This window comes from Calypte anna, chromosome 7, assembly GCF_003957555.1.
Source record: "Calypte anna isolate BGI_N300 chromosome 7, bCalAnn1_v1.p, whole genome shotgun sequence".
In the NCBI taxonomy this organism is placed as follows: Eukaryota; Metazoa; Chordata; class Aves; order Apodiformes; family Trochilidae; genus Calypte; species Calypte anna.
The window spans coordinates 26,546,433-26,567,957 of NC_044253.1; the positions used below are offsets into that span (position 1 = coordinate 26,546,433).

Below are 21,525 nucleotides of genomic sequence, written 5' to 3' on the forward strand. Positions count from 1 at the left end.
GGTCGTGGTGTCTATGCTATTATACTTTGCAGATTTAGGAATAACTAAATCTGGCCTCTAATATGCAGTACACTCAGGAGGTCATTGCAAAAACAGCACAGGCATCTGCAGTTAACTAAAAGAATCAGTGGAATTACTCATGTTCAAAAAGTTACAGGAACACGCATTTGGGAGGAAACAGGTACTTAAATTAATCCTTTCCAAATGAACACATGCAATAAAAATGGAATTAACACCTGTGCAGATAAAATACTTCTGCTCCCTTACATGGTGAGGCTTGTATGGTGTTTTCAGTTGTTCCTAATGGCTCTGAAAATGTGACATCACCTCTGTCAGGGCTCAATGAACTGCAAGTTACACAAGGCTTTACTTCTTGATCTTGTGGCATTGTTTTGTAGATAATTTTCCCTGTTAATACCAAAAAAGATTTAGGAACCTTCTGACCTGCAGAAGTTTAGAACAGGTTTTTTTTTAAGGGAGGAAAAGAAGTATCTAATAATAATTTTTCATGGCATGGTGTTCAAAACTAATTCTGGTGGAAATGAGAAGATGGAGTTGCAGAGAGAACTGGCCCAGAAATCGTGCTCAACAGGCAAGAGAGGGAAAGAGGGCTGTGAAGACCTGGTCAGTGAGTAACAGCCACTCACATCTAAACAAACAAGTTCTTTTAATGGCTTTGCAACTTGAGCATTCAAATGAATTTCATTTTATCCTGGGTAATATCAACATCTAAAGATCAATGCAATAATGGGATTTTATATAATTTTTACATTTCTTCTCCCTAACCATTTTACAGCTAAACAAGGCATATCTCAATCTTCTCTGCTATTTTTGGTTTTATTTGGTAGAAATGTCAGTCTGTCCCAAGTCTTTTTTCCCCTCTTCTTCACCTTCTTGAAGACACATTTCTGTTAAGGACCATCCTCTGGATTTTATCTTCATTCTTTAAAATATTAGCTTTTACAGCACAGTTCTTGTCTTGCTGGTCTTTAATCAACTGTTCCAGTTCAGCCAGTTCAGCTTTTAATGGTTCTACAGCACTGTCTGTGATGCTGAAACAGAAAAAAAACCATAATGTTACTGGACACATTGTGCTGCTTCTTCAGGTTACTTAAGCCTCCAAGAAAGGACATTCAATATCTGAAAGTTCTCAAAGAATTTAAGTTGTCCCCACCCTCCCTGAAACAAAGTTTAGGATAAGAAGCACAAAGCAAACAACAAGGGCAGAGAAGAACATTGTTCAAGAGAGACCACTCACAATTCAACAGTAAGCAATCATTTCTTGGCTAATGCTTGCTAAAATCCTGCCAAAAACTTCACTGCTAAAAACTCTGCAGGTACTACACCCTACTCCATACACATGTCAGGCACTTACTTCATTTTATGCAGACAAAAGCTGGAATATAACATTAGGACCAGAGAAGCTGTGGATGCCCCATCCCTGGAAGTTTTCAAGGCCAGGCTGGATGGGGCTTGGAGCAACCTGGTGTGGTGGGAGGTGTCCTTGCCTGTGCAAAGGGGTTGGAACTGGGTGATCTTTAAGGTCCTTTCCAATCCAAAGCAGTCTGGAATTCTAAGCAGCCCCCAGGTCCTACTGTGACACACATGGTGGTAACAGCTACTTGGTTTACCAAGCACTTCCTCCATTGCTCCTTGTATATTTTTGAGAAGAAACTAATCAAGTTCTCTCACATCACACAAGCATTTGCATCTCTGCTGTCACCTACATCATGTGAAATTGAGCTGCAAACACCTTCAAAAGTCAGTTTAGACTGCAAAAACAAGAAGTCCCCAACACACCAAAATGGCTGATGGCAAATACGCTTTGAAATGTGAGCAAAATTCTCCTCTCTCCTGAAGCCTGTCCCAAGAGATAAATCAAACTTTCCCTGCCCACACTCACCTTTGCTCTTTCTGCAGAGTTTCTGCATGCTGTCTGTTTTCCTGCCTCCACATCTGCAGCTCATTCTTCATGGCATCCATGTCCTCCTGGATGTAATCCATGATCCTGCCAAGCGAAAGGGCACTCCGGCACAGGGTCTGAATAGAGACCTGAAACTTCTCAATTTCTTTGGCTACCAAGTCTCTCTCTTTTTTCCTGTCTGCTTCCAAAACCAAAGGCTTCTCCTAATAGAAGAGATGAGTAAGAAAGCAACCATCAAAATTAGGAAAAATGTTTGTTGCCCATGAGGTATTGAATAAAGACTGCTTTGGAGACTGCTGACTGCAAAGCACCTGGAGAAATGTTTATGGCAGGCTGCAATGAAAGAGAAGAAAAGCAGCATCTAGAATGAGATGAGCAGAAAGCTACAGACTACTACAAAGCCTTGCAATAGTTTCAGCAATGTTGAATTGATTTTCACACCACAAGTGCACAAAAGTAAAATTAACATTTGATCCCATAAGTGATCATGCTGATATTCTCATTTTCAACACGATCTTTCCTGAAGCAGTGGGTGTAGGAGAGGGAAAACTCCTTCAGATTCATTGTGATGTAAATCACATAAAACCACAGACTAGTTTGGGTTGCAAGGGACCTTAAACATCATCTAGTTCCAAACTCTGCTGCCATGGGCAAAGACATCTCCCACCAGACCAGATTTCTCCAACACCCATCCAACATGGCATTCAACACTTCCATGGACGGGGCAGCCACAGCTTCTCTGGGCAACCTGGGACAGTGTCTCACCACCTCCACAGCAAAAAATTTCTTCCTAATATCCAATCCAAATCTCTCCTCTTTAATCTTAAAAGTTTTTCCCCTCATCCTGTCACTCCATGCCCTTATCAAAAGTCCCTCCCCAGCTTTAAAGTCTAAGGTCTCATCTTCTCCATGCTGAACAACTCCAACTCTCTCAGCCTGTCTCCATAGCAGAGGTGCTACGGCCTCTTAGGCTTATGGGTCATTTTTGTGACCTCCTCTGGACTCACTCCAATAGCTCCATAACTCATTTATGCTGGGGACTCCAGAAAACTCCTGCACCATCTCTGGGGAAAGGCCAGACTGTCACTATTCACCTCCAGAACCCTGAATCAGGAGTTGGTGGATTGGAATTTACTCAATCCTGCTGAAAGTAACAGCATAGGTTGACACTGAAAAACAGGAAATATTAAATTCTGGAAGATGATTATAAGTTCTAAAAGAAAGCAATTTGAAGAAGCAGAAGCAGCCCTGCTCATGATGTTATAGGCTACTGTACCATAAATGTTCACTGGACCTGCCTGTCCCAGAGTTGTGCTGCTACATGGGAGGAAGCTATAGCAGGAGCTGAAGGACAAAGCCACTTTCTAGTTCTTTCAATCAGCCCTTCAAGACTCTCTCTCCATTGCCTGTATGTGGATTTCCAGCTCCTAACTCTGATCCTAACATCAGCACTTCCTGCTACACAGCTAAAACAGACAGCAGTTATTCCATGCTTACTTATTGTACATGTTGTATTTATGTTGACAGTCACTGTAAAACCATGGAGCCTGCAGGAGCCTCCATGAACCACTCAAAAATACTTTAGCTCTTGTGCACACATCCCTCACGTGCAGTCAGTAGCACCCCTGTGTTCCATCTTCTGCAGCCTCCCAGCACACTGCAAGGTAAGCCCAAGGAAAGCGTTTGCTAAAGCGGCGAAGTTCCAAAGAGCAACAGGACGCCACTAAAAGCACAGAGTGATGCCACTTTACTGACACACTGTCATCATCAGATTCCAATAAAGCTTCCCCTGAAAACAACAGTCACCAGGGAGAGAAAGTCTACTGGGTTTTTTCTCCCCCATCAAGAAAAACAATCACTTTTTTTAAAATTTCTTTCCAAGAGCCCTAGAGGTCCAATTCCCAAACCGAGTTTCATTCCTTAAGACACATAAAGCTTTAAGTAAAGTTTATTTCAAGTCATTTTGGCCACTTAATGCATGTTGGAAAGCTAGAAAAGTCTTTCTCTCCCACCCCAATGGCAGGTCTACCAATTTCTAAGCACAGTTCCTCGGAGCTACATGCACACACAGAGGTGGCAGTGTGCTCCTCTCTCCTGCTAGGACACCAAAGCTGTCCTGCTGTCCCCTCCTGCCCTCTGCCCAACTGGCCTGACTTCCTGTGCAGGCAATGGGTGTTTGTTCAGCTGCATTTGGAGGCAGCAGGAACGACTGCCAAACACATTTCAGCAGCCCTTGGCTTACTGATGAACACATATATATTTTTCATATATATATTAGGAAAACACTTCGAAAAATTTGAAGGCTGAGATTTACTTAAGTCCGATGCTTGTGTCTTACCACACATGTGGTGCATGAAAACTGGGGGATTTCTGAGCTTACTGCAATTTTATAATGTTGAAGTTGTTTAATTATGAACTGGGATGAAGTGACAGATGCTGCTGAACTTGTGACCTTTGCTTCTGAAGTCAATTCATGAGTGCTGGCTAAACTGTTAAAAACAGCACTCATCTTAATTCCTTCTCACTCGACCCATACCTCTCTCTCAGAAGCAGGTGTTTCATTATACTACATTACATAAAACACATTATTTAGATATATTCTGGAGCCATCCATGTGTTTGGTATCCTTCTCACAAAGATGAAAGCACTGCTTCTTGACCCATTTCATTCCCCAAGAGCAGGTAACAGCTCTTAAGGGTCAAACAGATCTTCTCTCCTGGGTCTTCTCCTTGGACACCCTCTGAGCACAATGCCCAACAGCGTTCCCCCATCAGTATCATCCAGCTTCTCACAGAATTGGTTTCATTGAAAAAGACCTTTAAGACCATCAAGTCTAACCATTAATTAATGCAGCACTGCCAAGGCCACCACTAACCCATGTCCCTCAGCACCACAACTACACATTTGCAATCCCTCCAAGGATAGTGACACCACCACTGCCCTGGGCAGCCTGTGCCAGGGGCTGGAGAGGAGAGCTTTTGTCTGAATGCTCCCAAAGGCACAGATCAGAGGACACTGCCATCATCCCAGCCATTTCCTAGGGCTCAGCACACATCTGAGGTTGATGATGAGTTTTTATCCTAAAAATAACTTTTTTTTGGCCCCACCTCTGCCTTGCAGCAGCTAGTGAAGATGTATGAACAGATCTGCACTTTCACACCATTTGAAAATCTTTGGTCTCTATTCTACCTTATTTTTCCTAGTCCTTGCTACTGGCTGTGCTCCACCAAGGCCATAGGAAAGGTTTATATGTTTTCTACATGTAATTGGGAAGAGACCAATACAATCCCCTTTTATTCAGCAGCAGAGCTGTATCAGATGCAACAGCTTCCTTGCCTTACTTTTCCTCTCCTCCAAAGCACACTAAACCCTCACCACTTTCCTCCCCTCCATCCATTATAAGAAGCCACAGCCAAGAGAGAATGTATTTGTTTCAAATACAGCTTTCCCAGAAGCAATAAGACTCAGTCAGTCCATTGTCTGAGGATGTAGTTGTGTGACTGAAAACCTAAAGAATGCTTCATTTTAGTTTTTTCAAATCCCAAGTTCAATGTTTTATATTCTTGTAATGCCAATATGACCTCCCTTGATACCTGGGCAGTCCAAGCAGCCATATTTCTTACCACCAGGAAGTATGGTATGAAAATAAAGTAGTAGGAGAGAAGCAAAAATCCCACAATTCAGTAAGCATTCAAACCAGAATTGCATACTTTAAAACACAGATTCAGCTAACAATTTGAAATATCCCATGCTAAAATACACAGCTGCTTGAAAAGCTCAAGTGGAAATAAAACACTGTGGAATATTTTCTGTGAATCAAAAGACACCCTAATGAATATTAGTAAGTATTAAAAAATAATTTTAGTGTCCCTGCAAGTCCAGCTTACTCTGTGTACTTCTGTTGTCCAAAACTCACATAACAAGGACAAAATATTATACCATCTAAACTATTTTTAAGTACTAAAATGTGCTCTCACTAAAAATCTATTAAACACCATTCAGACTTCCAACAGGTACATCATTAGGCTTGTTAAACCCTCCCACATCTTTGAAACATGTATTATATCACATCAAAGTGCTGTAAGAAGATGCAATTTTTTTTTCAATCTGTCTCTAAAAGAGAAGTACTTAAGCACTTAAATTTCAAGCTTCCAAAAAAATTTTCCCAACACCTGACATGTTGTCCTTCCTCACAAGAAAAAAAAAATAAAAATGACCCTTTCTTTGGTTTCATTAGCACTTGTACTACCAAGATGCTATGTCACAGGTCCTGAAGTCTACAGAAAGCAGTCAAACTTTGCCAGCTATTGCTGATTGTAAGGAATGAAGGGGAGAAGCAGCCATACCACCATGACTGCTCTCAGGTTCAGTTACCCTCATGGGTTAAAGTCTACGTGGCACACTCTTTTCAATCACAACGAATTATGGCAGATGGTTTATTAAAAGGGGCAATGTGGGTGGTAAGAGTCCTGAATGCCACCTTTGCTCACTTTGCACAAACACATAACAGGATATATTCAGTTTTGAGAAAAATGTCAGAATCAGAATTGTTCCAGTCTATTTAATTACACCATACACCTCAATGAACTCTCCTTTCATAAAAGACCAAGAATCAATAAATTATCCCCATATAAAAGACTGTATCACTTTCGTAGGCCCAACACACTTCCTTTCCTGCATGTTTTTTCACAAGGCACCAAGATAAATGTTTATTTTGGATTCCTGGGAAAAAGTCTGCCTTTCCCATTACCTCAAGGTGAACAGACCACAGCGTGGACTCGGATGCAGGGACCTGAGAAATTAAAAAGTAGATTTTTTTCTTTTTCACCAATAAAAGGGAAATTATCAACAGGGCTTCAGAAACCACCAGAATTTGTTTGTGTTTCATTTACTCTCCCTAAAGCAATGAGTATAAATATTGCAGAATGCACAGCTCCATCAAATGGATCATTCACAGGGCATCCATTTCCCATAGCAGGGCTGCTGAGGACTATTTGAAATGCCTGACGTCTACTAAGCTGAAGAGGTGACAAAATAGACTCCCCTCCCCCTCCCCCCGAGCATACTGTTTGAAAAGTTTATTTCTAGAAGGAATATTTGCTTTCTTTTACATATAGAGCTTCTCCCATGCTTCCATTTTTTAAAAACAGTTTTAAAATATGGATCAAATTAGAACAAACATCCATCAAGCACTTAATAGTTTCTACAGCCCCTTTAGCTATTGTGTTATGGCTCATCATGAAAACAGACACAAGTAATCACAGTTTTATGGAGCTACACCATTTCTCCCCTACCTATTTCTATAGGACAGGACAGAAATTTCATTTTGGACAAGGAATTTTGATACATTCAATACAAAAACAACAAAGTGGGTTCTTTTTTATTGAACTAAATATTTTTTGACCATAAAGGGTGTTTTCTTTTCCTGGCTTTTACAGAGTCTGCATTTTAAGTGGATAGTAACTATCCACCAGGGATCACCAGAAGAAACTCTTCCCCAGAAACACAGGGAAAACAGTAAATGTTAAATCATTTCAAATGAACAGGATGCTTTTTCTGCTTATGCTAGGTACCGAGTTCAGTAACAGGCCAAGGAATCTGAGACACAATGTTCTTTACCATTACACTTACCAGAGACAGTCTGACCTGCTTTGGAGCTGGAAGGCACCAAGAAAAATTAAAAGGATAGCTCTATATAAAGGGATTTTTTTTTTCGGGGGGGATGGTGGTGGTGCTGGCTTTCCTTCTCCCCCCACTTCACTTTTGATACCTCTAAAAAGAGCTGGACTTTTCAGACATGGAAAAACACCCCAGCTCACTCCCAGTGCCAGGCTGTCTCACTTCACACCCAGTCTGTGCTGGGGAAAAGTCAGCTCCTAAAGCCTTGCACATTTGGTGCAGCATTCAGCACCCTAAGCAGAACCCTCTGAGTATGGGTACATACTTGCCAAGAGACAATTCTATCAGTAATTAATGAGAGCAGGTAGTATTAATCCAGTCAGAATGCCTGGCTTTCCTTTTCTGCTCACACTGCTGAAACTGTGTCCACAACCTCCTTGTCTTGAACTAGCAAACTCTTCCCTGCTCAAAAAGAACTTGCAAGAAACCTGTTCCTTGTTTTACCTAACTGCATTCACACCAGTCTATGCCCCAGATAAACTTCTTGACATACAAGAAAGTCACCTGTACTGTGTTCTACAACACCCTGCTGCCACACAGCTGATGCACTGCGTGCTCTACAAGGGATGGAAATCCCAGCTGTCTCACTGCATTTTTATATATCCTTTCAGTTTAACACATCCATCTGCTGCCTCATGTTGCATTTATACTGTACCCACAGGACAGAACATTTTGTGTTTTGGGGTGCAAAGGCTGCAGCCAAGGAGCCATGACACCAGGAGTATTACAGGTCCTGTGTTCACAGTGTGTAGCTGTGAACATCTTGGGGATCACAGGGGTTTTCCTCTGAGTTTTGGCAGCAGTGGAACAAGGACACTCACAGATACTCTCATTCAGTTTAAGCTCCTGTGGTACTTCTCCACAACCAGTTCTTTTTTTTTTTTTTTTTCAGGGATTGTATGCTTGCCCCAAAGATGTCTCACTGCAACTTACTCAGATCCCTGCATTAACGTCACATCATCACGAACAGAGCTGTCACCAAAGATTAAAGCCCTCGGGCAGGTAACTCCTCTTAAATTTTCCTCTCACCATTTCTCATGACATATTAAGCTGGCAGGATGCTGAGAAGCTGTGGTCTGAAGCAGGGAGTCTCCTCTGAACACCTCAGTGATGGGACACACTAATACATCTGCTTAATGTGACACGTTGCTAATTGCACTGACTGGAGGGGACACCCGGTGTCGTGCAGCTGATGGATTAACACAAAAAATCAGTGACCTGAAGAACTTTAAACAAACAGAATCAGCAGTGATTGTGTTTGTTCTAAGCTTAGAAGCACATGCTTCATTTATCACATCTGTAATTAAGGTTAATATTATCCAGGTGTTAAGCTCTTTAATATCACTTGTTCCTTGTAGAAACCTCAAAGCTGCTGCTTTTTTGAAGCCTGCAAACTGTATTTGGTAGTGCAAAGATGGGAATTCTGTGATCCTGCTTGCTTAAACTATTTAATAACCTGCCTACATTTTCCACACATCAAATAAATGAAGTGGAATACAAAATGTAACATCTGTTTCCTTCTCTGTTTAACATTAGAGGGTTAGATTCTAAACAAATATATCTAGGAAGTCTTTTTAGGAATTTGTTAGGTTGAACACAGCTAATCAAGGCAGCAAAAACCCTGTGTATTTCCAGAATGACCTCTGTCTTTGACCTGAAAATTGTGTATATTATTTTAAGTTTCTGCACATGCAAAAACTAGATGATCAAAGTCCCAGCCTTCTTTCCTTCTCTATTCTTTTCTTTTTTATAAGAACTTCTTAAAAAGCAAATGCATGTTTGGGAAATGCAGGACATAAAAGGTTTCAGAGGAATGATTTTAGCACAAATAAATGCTCCTTGGCATTAGTCAGCAATTAGAATAAAGGTGTGAAAAATTCCCAGTGTTTCATTAGGATTAATTTACCATCTTCACCTAATTTCTAGTTGATTAATCCATGATAAATCAGGTAGATCCATTGGTCATTTTTTTTGCAGAATACTGGATTTACAAAAGTATTTGCCAAAAGTTCCAGCTCTCAGACTACACACATAATTTTTTCTCCCTTCATTTTCCCAACTGGCAGAAGAACAAGGCTGTAAAGACTAATGGCTATAACTGGGAAAATGTTTTTTTTTTTTTTTGCATGTACTAAATAGTTTTACAAAACAAGGGAAGATGAACGTTCTTACTGACAGACAAAAGGACAATCTTAATTTCACCAGATGTCATTGTCAAAGCAAATATTCTTTCAAATTTTCATGGCACTCTTGGTTACCTTACCCCAGAATACAGAAGTACAGTGACATTTTGCTCTCTGATGCATAGTATGTTTTGGAATCCAGTTGCAAAAGCAATGTAGAAGATATTTCTTCTGGAGAGTTTGATGGAAAAGAAATTAAAGAGCTGACAGTCTGGGGAGAAATGGTCAAATCCCAGACTGATGCTGCTTCCCAGCAGACTCCAGAGCTAGACCTGGCACAAACCCTCCAGTCAATGGAACACATCACACTGGCCAGAGCTCACTGACCCACTCATGCTATCCCATCAAGACAACAGGACATGGTTCCACTTCCCTGCCTAAACCACTTGGCAGGAATAAACCTCTTGAAAATCATTCTGCTTTTTAATTACATTTGCTGCCTTTCTCCAAGAGATTCCAATGCTGGTCTGCAGTCTTGGAAGAATAAATCTTGTCACTGTCTTCTTCGTGGTGCAAGGAACATCATTTTGAGATGATGCTTGGGCTACACGAGCACCCCAGACCCCCACATGCTACCCCCTGCGTATCTGGTCCCTAAAATATTCCCAGAGGCAACACCACATTGGAAATGTGTTTTTTACTTTTACTGTCTCCTTCATCACAGTGTCTCTATCCTCTAAAATAAATTCCCAGGGCTCCAGTTCATGTTTTCTGAACTACATCTGTCAAGTCCTGATTGAACTCTGAACATTTTTAATCATATTAGCCACAGATCTTTTTTTTTTCCTCTGCATTCAAGAAAGCTACACATCTCCTCTCTGGATCTCAATGAATGCAACAACATAATCTGAAAAGCAGTAGTGACAAAGAAAGCTACTGCAGTAGCAGCCAGCTGCTTGGCTATGAGATCAGATGATATTCCAGGAACTTAGCATTGTGTGCAGGTTTTCATGTAATGAACTAGGAAGTCAGCATGTTTTTTTTCCAGAATTAGTTGCCTATTATCAGCACTGCTAACACAGATCAGTGCTCCAAAGGATGCAACAAAAGATAAACAAGGACTGAATGAATGTTTTAGAAACTGAAAACAGGCAATGGGACTAAATGGTTATTGTAGAAGGACACAGTTGTCCATGTGCATTTAAAAAATCCAAGGAGTTGAAAGGGAATCAGTTAATTAGTTATTCTTATTCAGAAAAAAAAAAGAGTAATTTAGCACAAACACCAAAGGAAGCTTCCTGAGCATGAAATGCAGGCAGTTTTGTAAACCCTCCCTATTGTCCCTTTCTATGTCCAGTGCCACAAGACCAACCAGTGCAGCCTACAGTACAATTCTGTCCCAGCAGAAGACATTAAATGAACAGCTACCAAAATTTAGTCTCGAGACTATTATTCAACAGCACCATCTAGTTATAAAACTAGGAATAGGAGCAGCTACATCTCACGTTCTTGCAAGCGCCAGCTCAGCACACACACACACTCCTGTAAATAAGCTTTAGAGCTACTGTGCAAACAGAGTACCATCAACTTCTAGCTCTTCTTTTCCCCTAACAGTTTATATAACTTGCTCAGGCAGGCAGATTTTCACACCAGACATATGAGAAATAGACACCCATGTTTCAGTAACCAGTATGCAGACACTAAAAGCTGCACATTTATAATAAATGGTACTTGATTCAGCAGATAGGATAAAGTTTTAGCTATTCCTAACCATTTATGAGCATGAAACTAAAGGTGTTTCAATTCTTTTAAGGAGGATTCATTTTCTTCATGAACTTCATCCCTTGCAATCCATGATAGGAATATTCTCCCAGGCAAGCACGCCTAGATCTCCAACAGTCCCAAACTTCAGAGAGGAAGACACTCCCACCAGACCAGGTTGCTCCAAGCCCCATCCAACCTGGCCCTGAGCACATCCAGGGATGGAGCAGCCACAGTTTCTCTGGAGGACCTGGGCCAGTGTCTCACCACCCTCACAACAACGAATTTCTTCCTAAATGAAGAAATGGGTGGCTCGTGTGACAGCACAGACCATTAGCACTGGACACAAAAGCAAATGGGAGTAGCTCTGCTTAAGAGCAGAGAATTGCCAACTTTAGCCTCCCAAATTTCCAATCCTAAAAGTTGGCACTGTGTCACTTCTGCTGCAGATTACAGAGATGATTATAAGGTCATATAGGTTCTAGATAAGACCAGGTTTCTAAAACATTCTATTGTATACCATGGGTTTAGGCCTCTTTTAGACACATTTTTTTCTGCTATACACTTTGCTCAAAACCTATCACAATGTCATCACCCATTGCCAAATTACTGCACTTCACACAGCCAAAACATGCAGTCCAGTGGTCAAGGCTTTGAAAGTCACTGTTAATTTCAGACACCTCTTTGAAAGAGCTTGAGATTCCTGAGGTCTGAGTTGCAGAATCTTAAAACAGTAAGCCAAACTATGGATCACTCCTGGAAAAGAATATAGGTAATAAAATATAGGTAATAAAACCCCACAATACTAAATTAACATTTTTTAAAAATGAGAAGATGTCACTAAAACTGAAAATTTAAGAGTTCATGAGAAGCACTTGCCTGTCCAAAATATTCTGTGCTTGTATTTTTACAACAGCATTCCCCAGTGCATTCCTCACTGCCTCCTCATGAGCACATCAAACTAGCTCAGTGGTCTAGAAACTTTTGCAAGGGCAAACAGATCAGAAAAGTCCATCTAAATGCTCTGCTTTTTGCTGCTTCTCCTAACATGAGCTTTGCAAGCCTGACAAAGCAAGTGCTCTCCAGTTGTAATAGGAAGACACTGGAACCACAGTGGTTCAAATATTTGCTTTTGGTTTGTAGACTGCTAGACCCTTGGTAGACTCTTTATAAGTGACTGAAACAACAAAAACCAAAAAAACACAAGCCAAACAAACAAAACCAACCAATCTAACAAACAAAAAACCCCACAAACCCAAACAAAACAGCAATACCCCCACACCAACTTTTCCTTTCCTAACTACTGGTTGTGGAAAAAATCAAATCAAATAAATTCACAGATTTTTCACTTTTTTATAAGACAATGATAATGATTGTTGGGCAATAGGAACCTGTTCTTCAGCTGAGGTAAGGGTGAAATCACCAGGCTTTGTTCTGATAAATGAAAGAACAGCTTTAAGAAGGCTCCCTGAAAGTTTGGACTGAAATACTGAAAATGAGCACAGACCACATAAATTAAAGTTGAGAAAGAGAGCACTACAGAGAAGGTAACAGTGTCTGGCAGACAAATGGAGAAGAAAAGCAACATCAAGGAGGAAATCTTGATCACAAATGGAAAAAACACAACTAAGGCAGAGAAAAAGGTCACAATTACAGTATTTAATATTCACAGCTCTTTTTAATATTTCACAGCATCTTACCCTGTCTGTTACCTTGGATGATTTCTTTGATGCTTCATAATCTTTTTTTGTTTCTAGGAGTCGTTTTACAAGCCCACCTGTTGAAAAACCAGTATACTTCTCAGCATTGCTTGAGACTAAAAAGTTTTTTAGAACATTCAGACAATAAAATGAAAACAAACTACTTAATTTTTTAAAAGTGACCAACTTTCAGAGCAATATGAATAGCATTATTTTACGTATTTTAATTACTGAGATACAAGGTGTTTGTTATTTTATCTTTTTTCCCCAGTGTCCTCTAAATCAACCTGTATCATTTACGGTATCATCTGTATTTGTTAAACATCTTTTGGTACCAAACCAGATCCTTGAGATGTATAAACACAAAGGCTTTTCCTTTGCACCTCTCTTTTGGAAGAATTCAAGAACTGCACAACAGGTATAGATATATACATATATATATTACATATATTATTATATATATTATATGTATATAATCATTATACTTATATTTATATATATATATATTTCTTTGCAAGGAATTTTTGGGTGCCTAAATCACACCCCATCCAGCCATAGTGGAAGCCCTGGAATTGGAGATCTGAGGTCATAAGAATAACTGTTAAGAACCATTCTGTCATTTTTTCTAAAAAGAAAACAAACAAAAAAGCCATTTTCTATAATGTGCCTTAAATAGCCAAGCCAATCCCATCCCAAACTTCAGAACTGACAAGCTGTACCTGACACTCTAGGAAACATTAAATTACTTTTATGTAAAGTTTTAAATCCTACTGACACTGAAAATAAAAATTCATACTTAACATCAGCTGCAAGTCCAGCTGCTCAACAAACAAGACTATTTTATAAATAAATAATCTTTGTTTTTCTTGCAAAGGTTACAAGCTCCTATTCTCAAGAGGTGTTCTGCTGCTTTATTTACTTTTTAAGTGTTCTGCATTTGGTTCAAACACCATTTTATATTTTATATATATATATATACACATACACATATATATGAAAGCAAACATACCATGCTTTTCATCCTCAACCAGCTCCACTTCTGGCTCCTACACATGCATGAAGAGAGTTTTAGTTACTATAAGTTGATATTTCTACAATATACAGCTATTTAAAAATATTCAGCTAGAAGCTACTTAAACAAGTAAGTTACAAAGTTTTGAAAAAGGTTCTAAAATTTGTTAAATTTACAGACCATTTCCATCTCTGGCATTTCTGGCAGCAGCACAGCTGACTCCACCACAAACTCATCATCCTCATCACCAGAAACATGCTGGTCTACAATCACATTTGAGACTGTTTTACCACTGCCACTCCTGAAAGATATGCAACCAAATGAAGACACTCTTGAGCATGGAATATTCACTGCATGTATACAGATATATAATTCTGGTAGTTTAATGTAAAAGGATTATCTATTTCAGATTTAACAAAGGCAAAAAAAAAAAAAAAATCATATTTTTGAACTTCCATATTGGAACATCAACCCTAACTTTTAAATACTGCACTGGATTTGCAGAAACATTCAAACAAATAAAGCAGCCTTGAAGGTCCTTCATGTGAGTTGGGGCAATCACAAGCACAAATGCATGCTGGGTAGTGAATGGACTGAAAACAGCCCTGAGAAAAAGGAAATGTCAGGTTGGAAGGGACCTCAAGGATCACCTGGTCCAACCCTTCTACTATTACTATTTGTATGATATGTCCCATCAAGCTGAGACTTAAAACTTTCTGACGTGGGGGAATCCACCACTCCCCCTGGGAAGCCATTTCATAGTGTGTCTGTCCTCAGAGTGAAAAAATTTCCTCTTGTATTCAAATGGAATCTCTCCAGGAGCAACTTGTGCCCATTGCCTCTTGCCTTACCATGTATCCCCAATGTTTTTCACTTGTGTCCCCAGAGCTTTATAGTCTACCTTCATCTTACTCAAGTTCCTGCTCCCAGCATCATTCAAACCCACATGAAAGAGTAACAACAGGTAGTAGTCAGGGGTCTTCACAAGTCGTGGCACCCTTTCAGCAATGTCATGGATTTTTGCACCTGGGAGGCAGCAAACTTCATGGGATTCTTTGTCAGCTCAGCAGATGTGTGCCTCAGTGCCCTTTAACAGAGAGTCCCCCACTACAAGCACCGGACATTTCTTTTTGTGATATCCTCTGTGTCTTTTTGGTGGAGCTTCACTACATTGTACATGTTCATGACTACCTAGAGACCTTAAAGCATCCCAGATGTTGTTGGTACTGATGTTTGGGGGTGGGGGATGGCATTTGGTCTTGCTTTGGTGGGTAACCAGGCTCCAAGTCAGTGGTGCCTGATAAGGCATTATGATTTTGCACCCACCTATCTATATCCACCTCAGGTCTTCTAGCACTGCACAGCTTTTCTGTTTCTTGTAGTTCAGCCACCTAGCACAACATGCCCTGGTGACAGGAGGGTAGAGGAACTTCTGTTTCCTGTGGAGTCTCCTACTCCTGCCATTGCCTCAGGGTTGTTAGGGACTTGGGGGTGTTGGTTGAAGAAAAGGTCAGCAGAAGCCAGCAACATGCACTGCCAACCCAGAAACCAAGTGTCCTGGGCTACCTTATCAGCAGTGTGACCAGCAGGTAAAGAGAGGAGATTCTGCTCCTCTATTCCACTCTGATGAGACCCTACCTGGAGTGTGTTCAGTTCTGGAGCCCCCAACACAAGAAAGACACAGACCTTGTTAGAGTGAGTCCAGAGGAGGCCACAAAGAGGGCTGAAGCACCTCTGCTATGGACACAGGCTGAGAGAGATGGGGTTGTTCAGCTTGGAGAAGGTAATGAGGAGGGAGACCTTAGAGCATCTTCCAGTACCTGAAGGGGCCATAGAAAGCTGGGGAGGGACTTCTGACAAGGGCATGGAGTGACAGGATGAGGAAGAATGGTTTAAAACTGAAAGAGGGGAGATTTAAATGAGGTATTAGGAAGTAATTCTTTTCTGTGAGGGTGGTAAGACAGCGGCCCAGGTTGCTCAGAGAAGCTGTGGCTGCCGTCTTCCTGGAAGTGTTGAAGGCCAGGTTGGATGGGGGTTGGAGCAACCTGGTCTAGTGGAAGGTGTCTTTTTTCCATAGCAGGGGAGTTGGAACTGGATGATCTTCAAGGTCCCTTCCAAACCAAACCAGTCTGTGATTCTCTGACTCTGAATTTCCAGTCTGATCTCTCCTAAAGCTGTTGAGCAGCAAGTGAGGCAGGGAAGATCTGAGAATACTGTGGCATGAGTACTAGAAACATCTGCTTTGCACCTCCCACATTCCTTACCTTTCTGGAAGTAAGACCTCTGCACTTTCCTGACGTTTTACTCGGGGAGGTGCTGGTCTCGCGCTGCTAGGACGGGGAATGCGTCTGCAATATAAAGGAGGCTTTTTCATTTATTATCTAGAAGGAAGCTTCACACGTGCTCCAAAGGAAGAGGCATGTGCACACACATGTGCTGACTAAATTAGCTGATCCATAAAACCACTAAAATCACTCACGGTATACAACCCAGTATCACAATACTTGCTATCTTAGCAGCAGCCTAGGAAAATCTAGAAAACGTGTCCTGAATCAAAAAATTTTGATTCCATGTAGAACCACCTCATTTTTCCTCACTAAAAAAGAACCTTCATCCAGCACAGTTATGTACCATTAACCAAAAATTTAGCATTAACATTACATGCTGTCATGTAAACAGAAAAAAAAAAAGTATTTTCACAAGTGATAGAATTGCACAAGCCTTTGCTTGGCAAAGGAAAAATAATTTGGGATTTAAAAGGCAAGTTCACCTTATCCATAACACCACACTTACGGAAGTCCTGTATATAACACAATGTTCTTCTCATTAGACTCTCCACACATCCCTCATATTTTAATAACATTACATCAAACACTTTACGGATTAAGAAAATAACTCCAAAATACTTCACAAAGTTAAAGTTTTCTTTATAGAAGGAAATGAAAGTGAATAAAGGGAACCATATGTGGGATAACATTTATTATTTGGTAGCACTAGCAGAAATGTGCTGCTCCAAATTTCCTTGCTGTTTTCAAACAGATTGCATTTCTTCCAGACATATTATAGCTTGAGTCAAAGAGAGTTAAGGACAGGAACTAACCTTTGGCTGGGCTGAGGTGGAACATCATTAGGTACTTCCCCATCTTCATATACTGCAGGCTTTTCAGGAGCCAAATTTTCTGATTCTCCTTCTATTAAATGAAAGAAAAAACAAAAGCATACAATTGTGGCTTAGCTGGCAAGAGAAGTTTAACTTTCCTCAGAACAGTATTTTTGAATCTCATCAGCACCATACCTGAATGTGTGCTCATGAAATACACCACATGACAAACTTTAAAAGTTAGAAATAAAATTCTACAAGCTTACATAAAAAGTAAATATCTTGTGAACTTCCATTTTTTAAACAGCTCTGAGCATTCACAATTCAAAAGGGACGCTGAAAAAACATTTACATTTTTTTTTTATTATTTGTTTCTTAATATTGTGAAATTCCCTCATCTATGAGAATTACATCATCTCACTCAACTGTTGCGTGGCAACATTTGCAATATTTAAAGCTGATCTTTCTACCAAATCCTCAGAGGAAAACCATACATTTCTATAACAAATCAAATTACACCTTTGCCTTGACAATCTAACTGTGCAGGATTACAATCAGCATTCACTAACTTCACCAGTTTCTACAAAACATTTTGGTAGGTAAAAAGCATGGGATGTTCTCAGATTCTATCTAGAAAGCTTGGTTAGAGGAATAATCTATCAGTATTTCTTACATACAATGCCACACAAAGAAAGGATTCCCCTAACACTGTCGTTCACTTCAGTGTGTCTCTGCTCCAAAATCAAGGATTCAAAGAAAAGGGACAAAGCAGTTGAGCTTTTACCAGCCCAAACTTAGGCAAAGCAATGAAGGTACCTTTCTCAGAACAGCCAATTCATGGGTGAGATCTTGTTATTTCAAACTGCTTTTGGAGCAGTTATCAGAGACAAGGATCAGTTGATCCATTGCTCTCTGTCTGTCCTGACATGCATCAGGCTGATGTTACAACTGTTCATGAGGTAGAAAGTCAGAGCTGCAAGGAGTCCTGCCAGCACTTATGTGAAAAATGAGCATCTCTAAGATCACTCCTGATGAACACTCCTGGTTCATCCACACCCCACCTGCAGAAAGCACGCACAGAGGTGCTCCAAGGACCTCACACAGAACAGCTTTCCAGATTCCCCATCCAGTTATTTAAGGCAAGGTTTTGTGGATCACTTTCTCTCATAATAAAAACAAGCCACAAACACAACAAGTAATACAAGGAATGAAACAATGTCATGTACTGACTTTAAGGAAATGGAAAATGTACATTTTATTAATCTGGTTGTTGTAGTAATACCTGTAATATATATTGCAAAAAGTTCCACATGGTTTCTGCTTTTTTTCAAGTTAGAACCCATAAATGTGCTCATAAACTATTACTTTTGTTGGGGGGTTTTGTTTGTTTTTCTTTTAACAGTTAGCCCAAAGCACTTTCATAGATGGCTTTTTGGTGCTCTGGGTAAAACAGAAACAACCTGGAAAAAAGTCTACTCAAATAATTCAAACACAACTAAACTATGCTCAGCTACAGTTTAAAAATTCTTTAATGCCAAGTATAAAATGGGGAAAAAAGCAGTAAAATGAAGAAGTGCTTTATTTATTAAAATGCACTGTTTTTTCTATTAGAAGTTTTAAACTATATTACAAGTTTAAACTTGTATGTTCAGTGCTAGCCTTTTTTCACTATGCTTTTCCTGAGATGCTGGCAAATTCACCTGGAAATAATACATTGATTTTTCCGAGCTTATATCTAAATTCTTAATTATAATCTGACCAAGTTAAGCCATGAAGCACACAATACCTACAGCCTTAAGCTTCTTACTTGGGAACTACTACCAGGGCCGGAAAAACAGGGAAAACAAAAACCAGCAGGAAGTGTTTTCAAAAAACTCACAGTTTTGTGCTAAAGACATAAACATTCTGGTCACTAAGCTGAACTCATCAGAAATCAAATATTTTTTATACAAGCCAAAAGACAAGGGAGGAACAAAATGTTTGTCTTGATAGAATATCCAAGAAGACACTCCCAAAAGTTACATGAGATGTGTAAAAGGTACTACAGGACTGAGAGGCAGAGCTGTGCCAAACTACTTTGAACTATTAAAGCACAGGGACTGCTCACTCCTCAAAGTTTTCACAGTCCATACATATAAGAAGAGAAGGCCCAGAGGAAATTCAGCAGCATTTCACAGAACATAATACTTTTTAAAAATAGTCCCAAGTACCTCCTAAACCTTTGAAAGCCTTGTGGCAGCACTATCTTCAGCTCCTCTCCAACTCATAACTCCTCTATGTAATGTATAATGCCAGTTCTCTGCCAATGGGTGGCAGGTGAGGCTCAAGAGAAGGAGTGACATCATTACTTTGATATAAATGTCAGAAAGGACCCTGGCATTCCTCCTCCCCAGAGGAGTGTACCTCAGTGTAATTCCCAAACTGTGAAAAGATAAACTGCACTAGTGAGCCCCCAAAATAAAGTTCATCTTAGAATTTCACAAGGTTCAGAAAAATTTTACATAATCATCAGCTTCTGAAAAAGCCTCATGCTTTATAAAGGCACCATGAAATCCAACTGTTCCTCCCTTGTTGCCACGGAGGATGCAATTATCTGCACATCCAAAGAAAGTGGAACCTAACCATCTTCAGGGGTGTATGAGCAAATAGCTAAGGCAGGGCAGAACACCCTCTGCCACAAAAGCTTTATACATGTAATTCTTATTTAAGAGGATACCAGGGACTAGGTAGTGATGATCTCCAAAGGGAGAATAAGTGATATGCTGATCAGAAGTGATATGATAGAGAAAAAAATGGAAAGAGCCTCAATGCTCAAAACCAGATTTGTGATGCAAAAATAAGACTAAAACAGAATACAGCAATAATACTCCAAAAGATCCAGAGAAAAAAAAAATATTTCTGTCAATTAACTTTAAAAAAAATCCTATATATTATTCTTCCCTTAGAAATTTTGATAGCTTCAATTTGCAGCCAAAGATGCAAGAATACAGCAAGAATTACTGACAAACAGCATCCACCTTGGCTATTTGCAGGGACTGCTCCTATCAACTGCCATCACTGATTCCACATTCCAACTGTGAAAGCTATTAAATGTGTGAATGACCATTTCACCTCTTTAAGAACTTAACAGAAAATAACCAGTCACAGATTCATTACTATGTTACACTATATTACTAATAAAGTAATAAAGAACAGTTAATGCAATATTTAGTTCTTATACCATCTGACAAACCAAACCAAACCAAACCAATAATGACCTCTGGGGTACTCCTTTTCCATACATTCAAAATAGAAATAAAATATAAAAATATATTCCATAACAGATACAGTCCAATAGACAGGGCAGCTCCAAAGTTTTAAAAGGAATTAGCACAGAAACTCTCCTCCTTGTGTAAGATCAAGCAAGTGTCTTGTCCAGCCATTAATTTCATTAAACTGACACAGCTGTGGACCTGGAGGCCACAGGTGGACCCAAAAACAGATTTTGACCTCCCACATTCATGGTATCAGTTTCCTTAATTAGGTCAAACATCTCGACCAGCTTTTTGTTTAAAACTCAATTGTTCCCCTGAAGTTTTGCTTCTATGGCTCCATGTATGCTGTAGCTGGATACAGATACCTCATTAACTACCTCTGTCTTGGGAGTTACATACAACTTGGGAAAAAAATATAGGAGAAATCAGAATTCAGAGATGGAATTTTCCTCTAAAACCATGTAAAATGCAAGCAGTAAGTGAGACTCCCAAATAGGTGGACAAAAAGGCACAATGCAGTGATTCAGTTCTTACATAATGAGTCACTGAAGGACACAGGAGCAGCAGCCCCACATTTGGGACACTGGAAGCACAGTGCCTCTCTGAGGACGTCCATAAGAGTCAGGAAGGAGAGAACACAAAGTACCTGTTTTATCAGAGAATGTACATTTTTCAAGCCAGGACATTAATCACAAGACATAATGAAAACAGAAGGCAGCAGCTGGGTTAAGTGTAAATCTCCCTCCTTCAATGATTTAGCTTCATGGATTCAAGTTTAACCTCAAAGCACTCAAGAGTTAGACCTTCCAAGGCAATGAAGTTTTTATTCTCCCTACCTTTCTGTTTTACTGCAAATTCTGGTTCAGCTTCCTCTTGCAGTTTAGCAATGTTGTGCTCTGAAATCTTATCTGCCACACTTTTTGTTTCCTTGATTCCTGTAAGACAAAGATTTATCATCAAATGAAACCAAAG

The 21,525-nt window shown here is 39.9% G+C and overlaps 1 protein-coding gene across 4 annotated transcripts in view; it reads right to left on the bottom strand.

Annotated features, from left to right (window-relative positions):
* Positions 1 to 648: 648 nt before the first annotated feature.
* The window catches only part of TRAF3IP1 (TRAF3 interacting protein 1), a 41,145-nt gene continuing 20,268 nt past the window's right edge, over positions 649 to 21,525 (bottom strand). For 2 of the 4 annotated variants that reach the window (XM_030454148.1, XM_030454146.1), the window contains 8 exons: positions 21,390 to 21,488; positions 17,300 to 17,390; positions 16,464 to 16,547; positions 14,380 to 14,500; positions 14,197 to 14,233; positions 13,188 to 13,264; positions 1,904 to 2,127; positions 649 to 1,052 (listed from right to left, as the gene is read on the bottom strand). In XM_030454148.1, the coding sequence (XP_030310008.1) occupies positions 887 to 1,052; positions 1,904 to 2,127; positions 13,188 to 13,264; positions 14,197 to 14,233; positions 14,380 to 14,500; positions 16,464 to 16,547; positions 17,300 to 17,390; positions 21,390 to 21,488 (899 nt within the window). In that variant the 3' untranslated portion in view covers positions 649 to 886. The remainder of the gene's footprint in view (positions 1,053 to 1,903; positions 2,128 to 13,187; positions 13,265 to 14,196; positions 14,234 to 14,379; positions 14,501 to 16,463; positions 16,548 to 17,299; positions 17,391 to 21,389; positions 21,489 to 21,525) is intronic. The other 2 variants (XM_030454147.1, XM_030454149.1) reach the window with 2 other exon arrangements.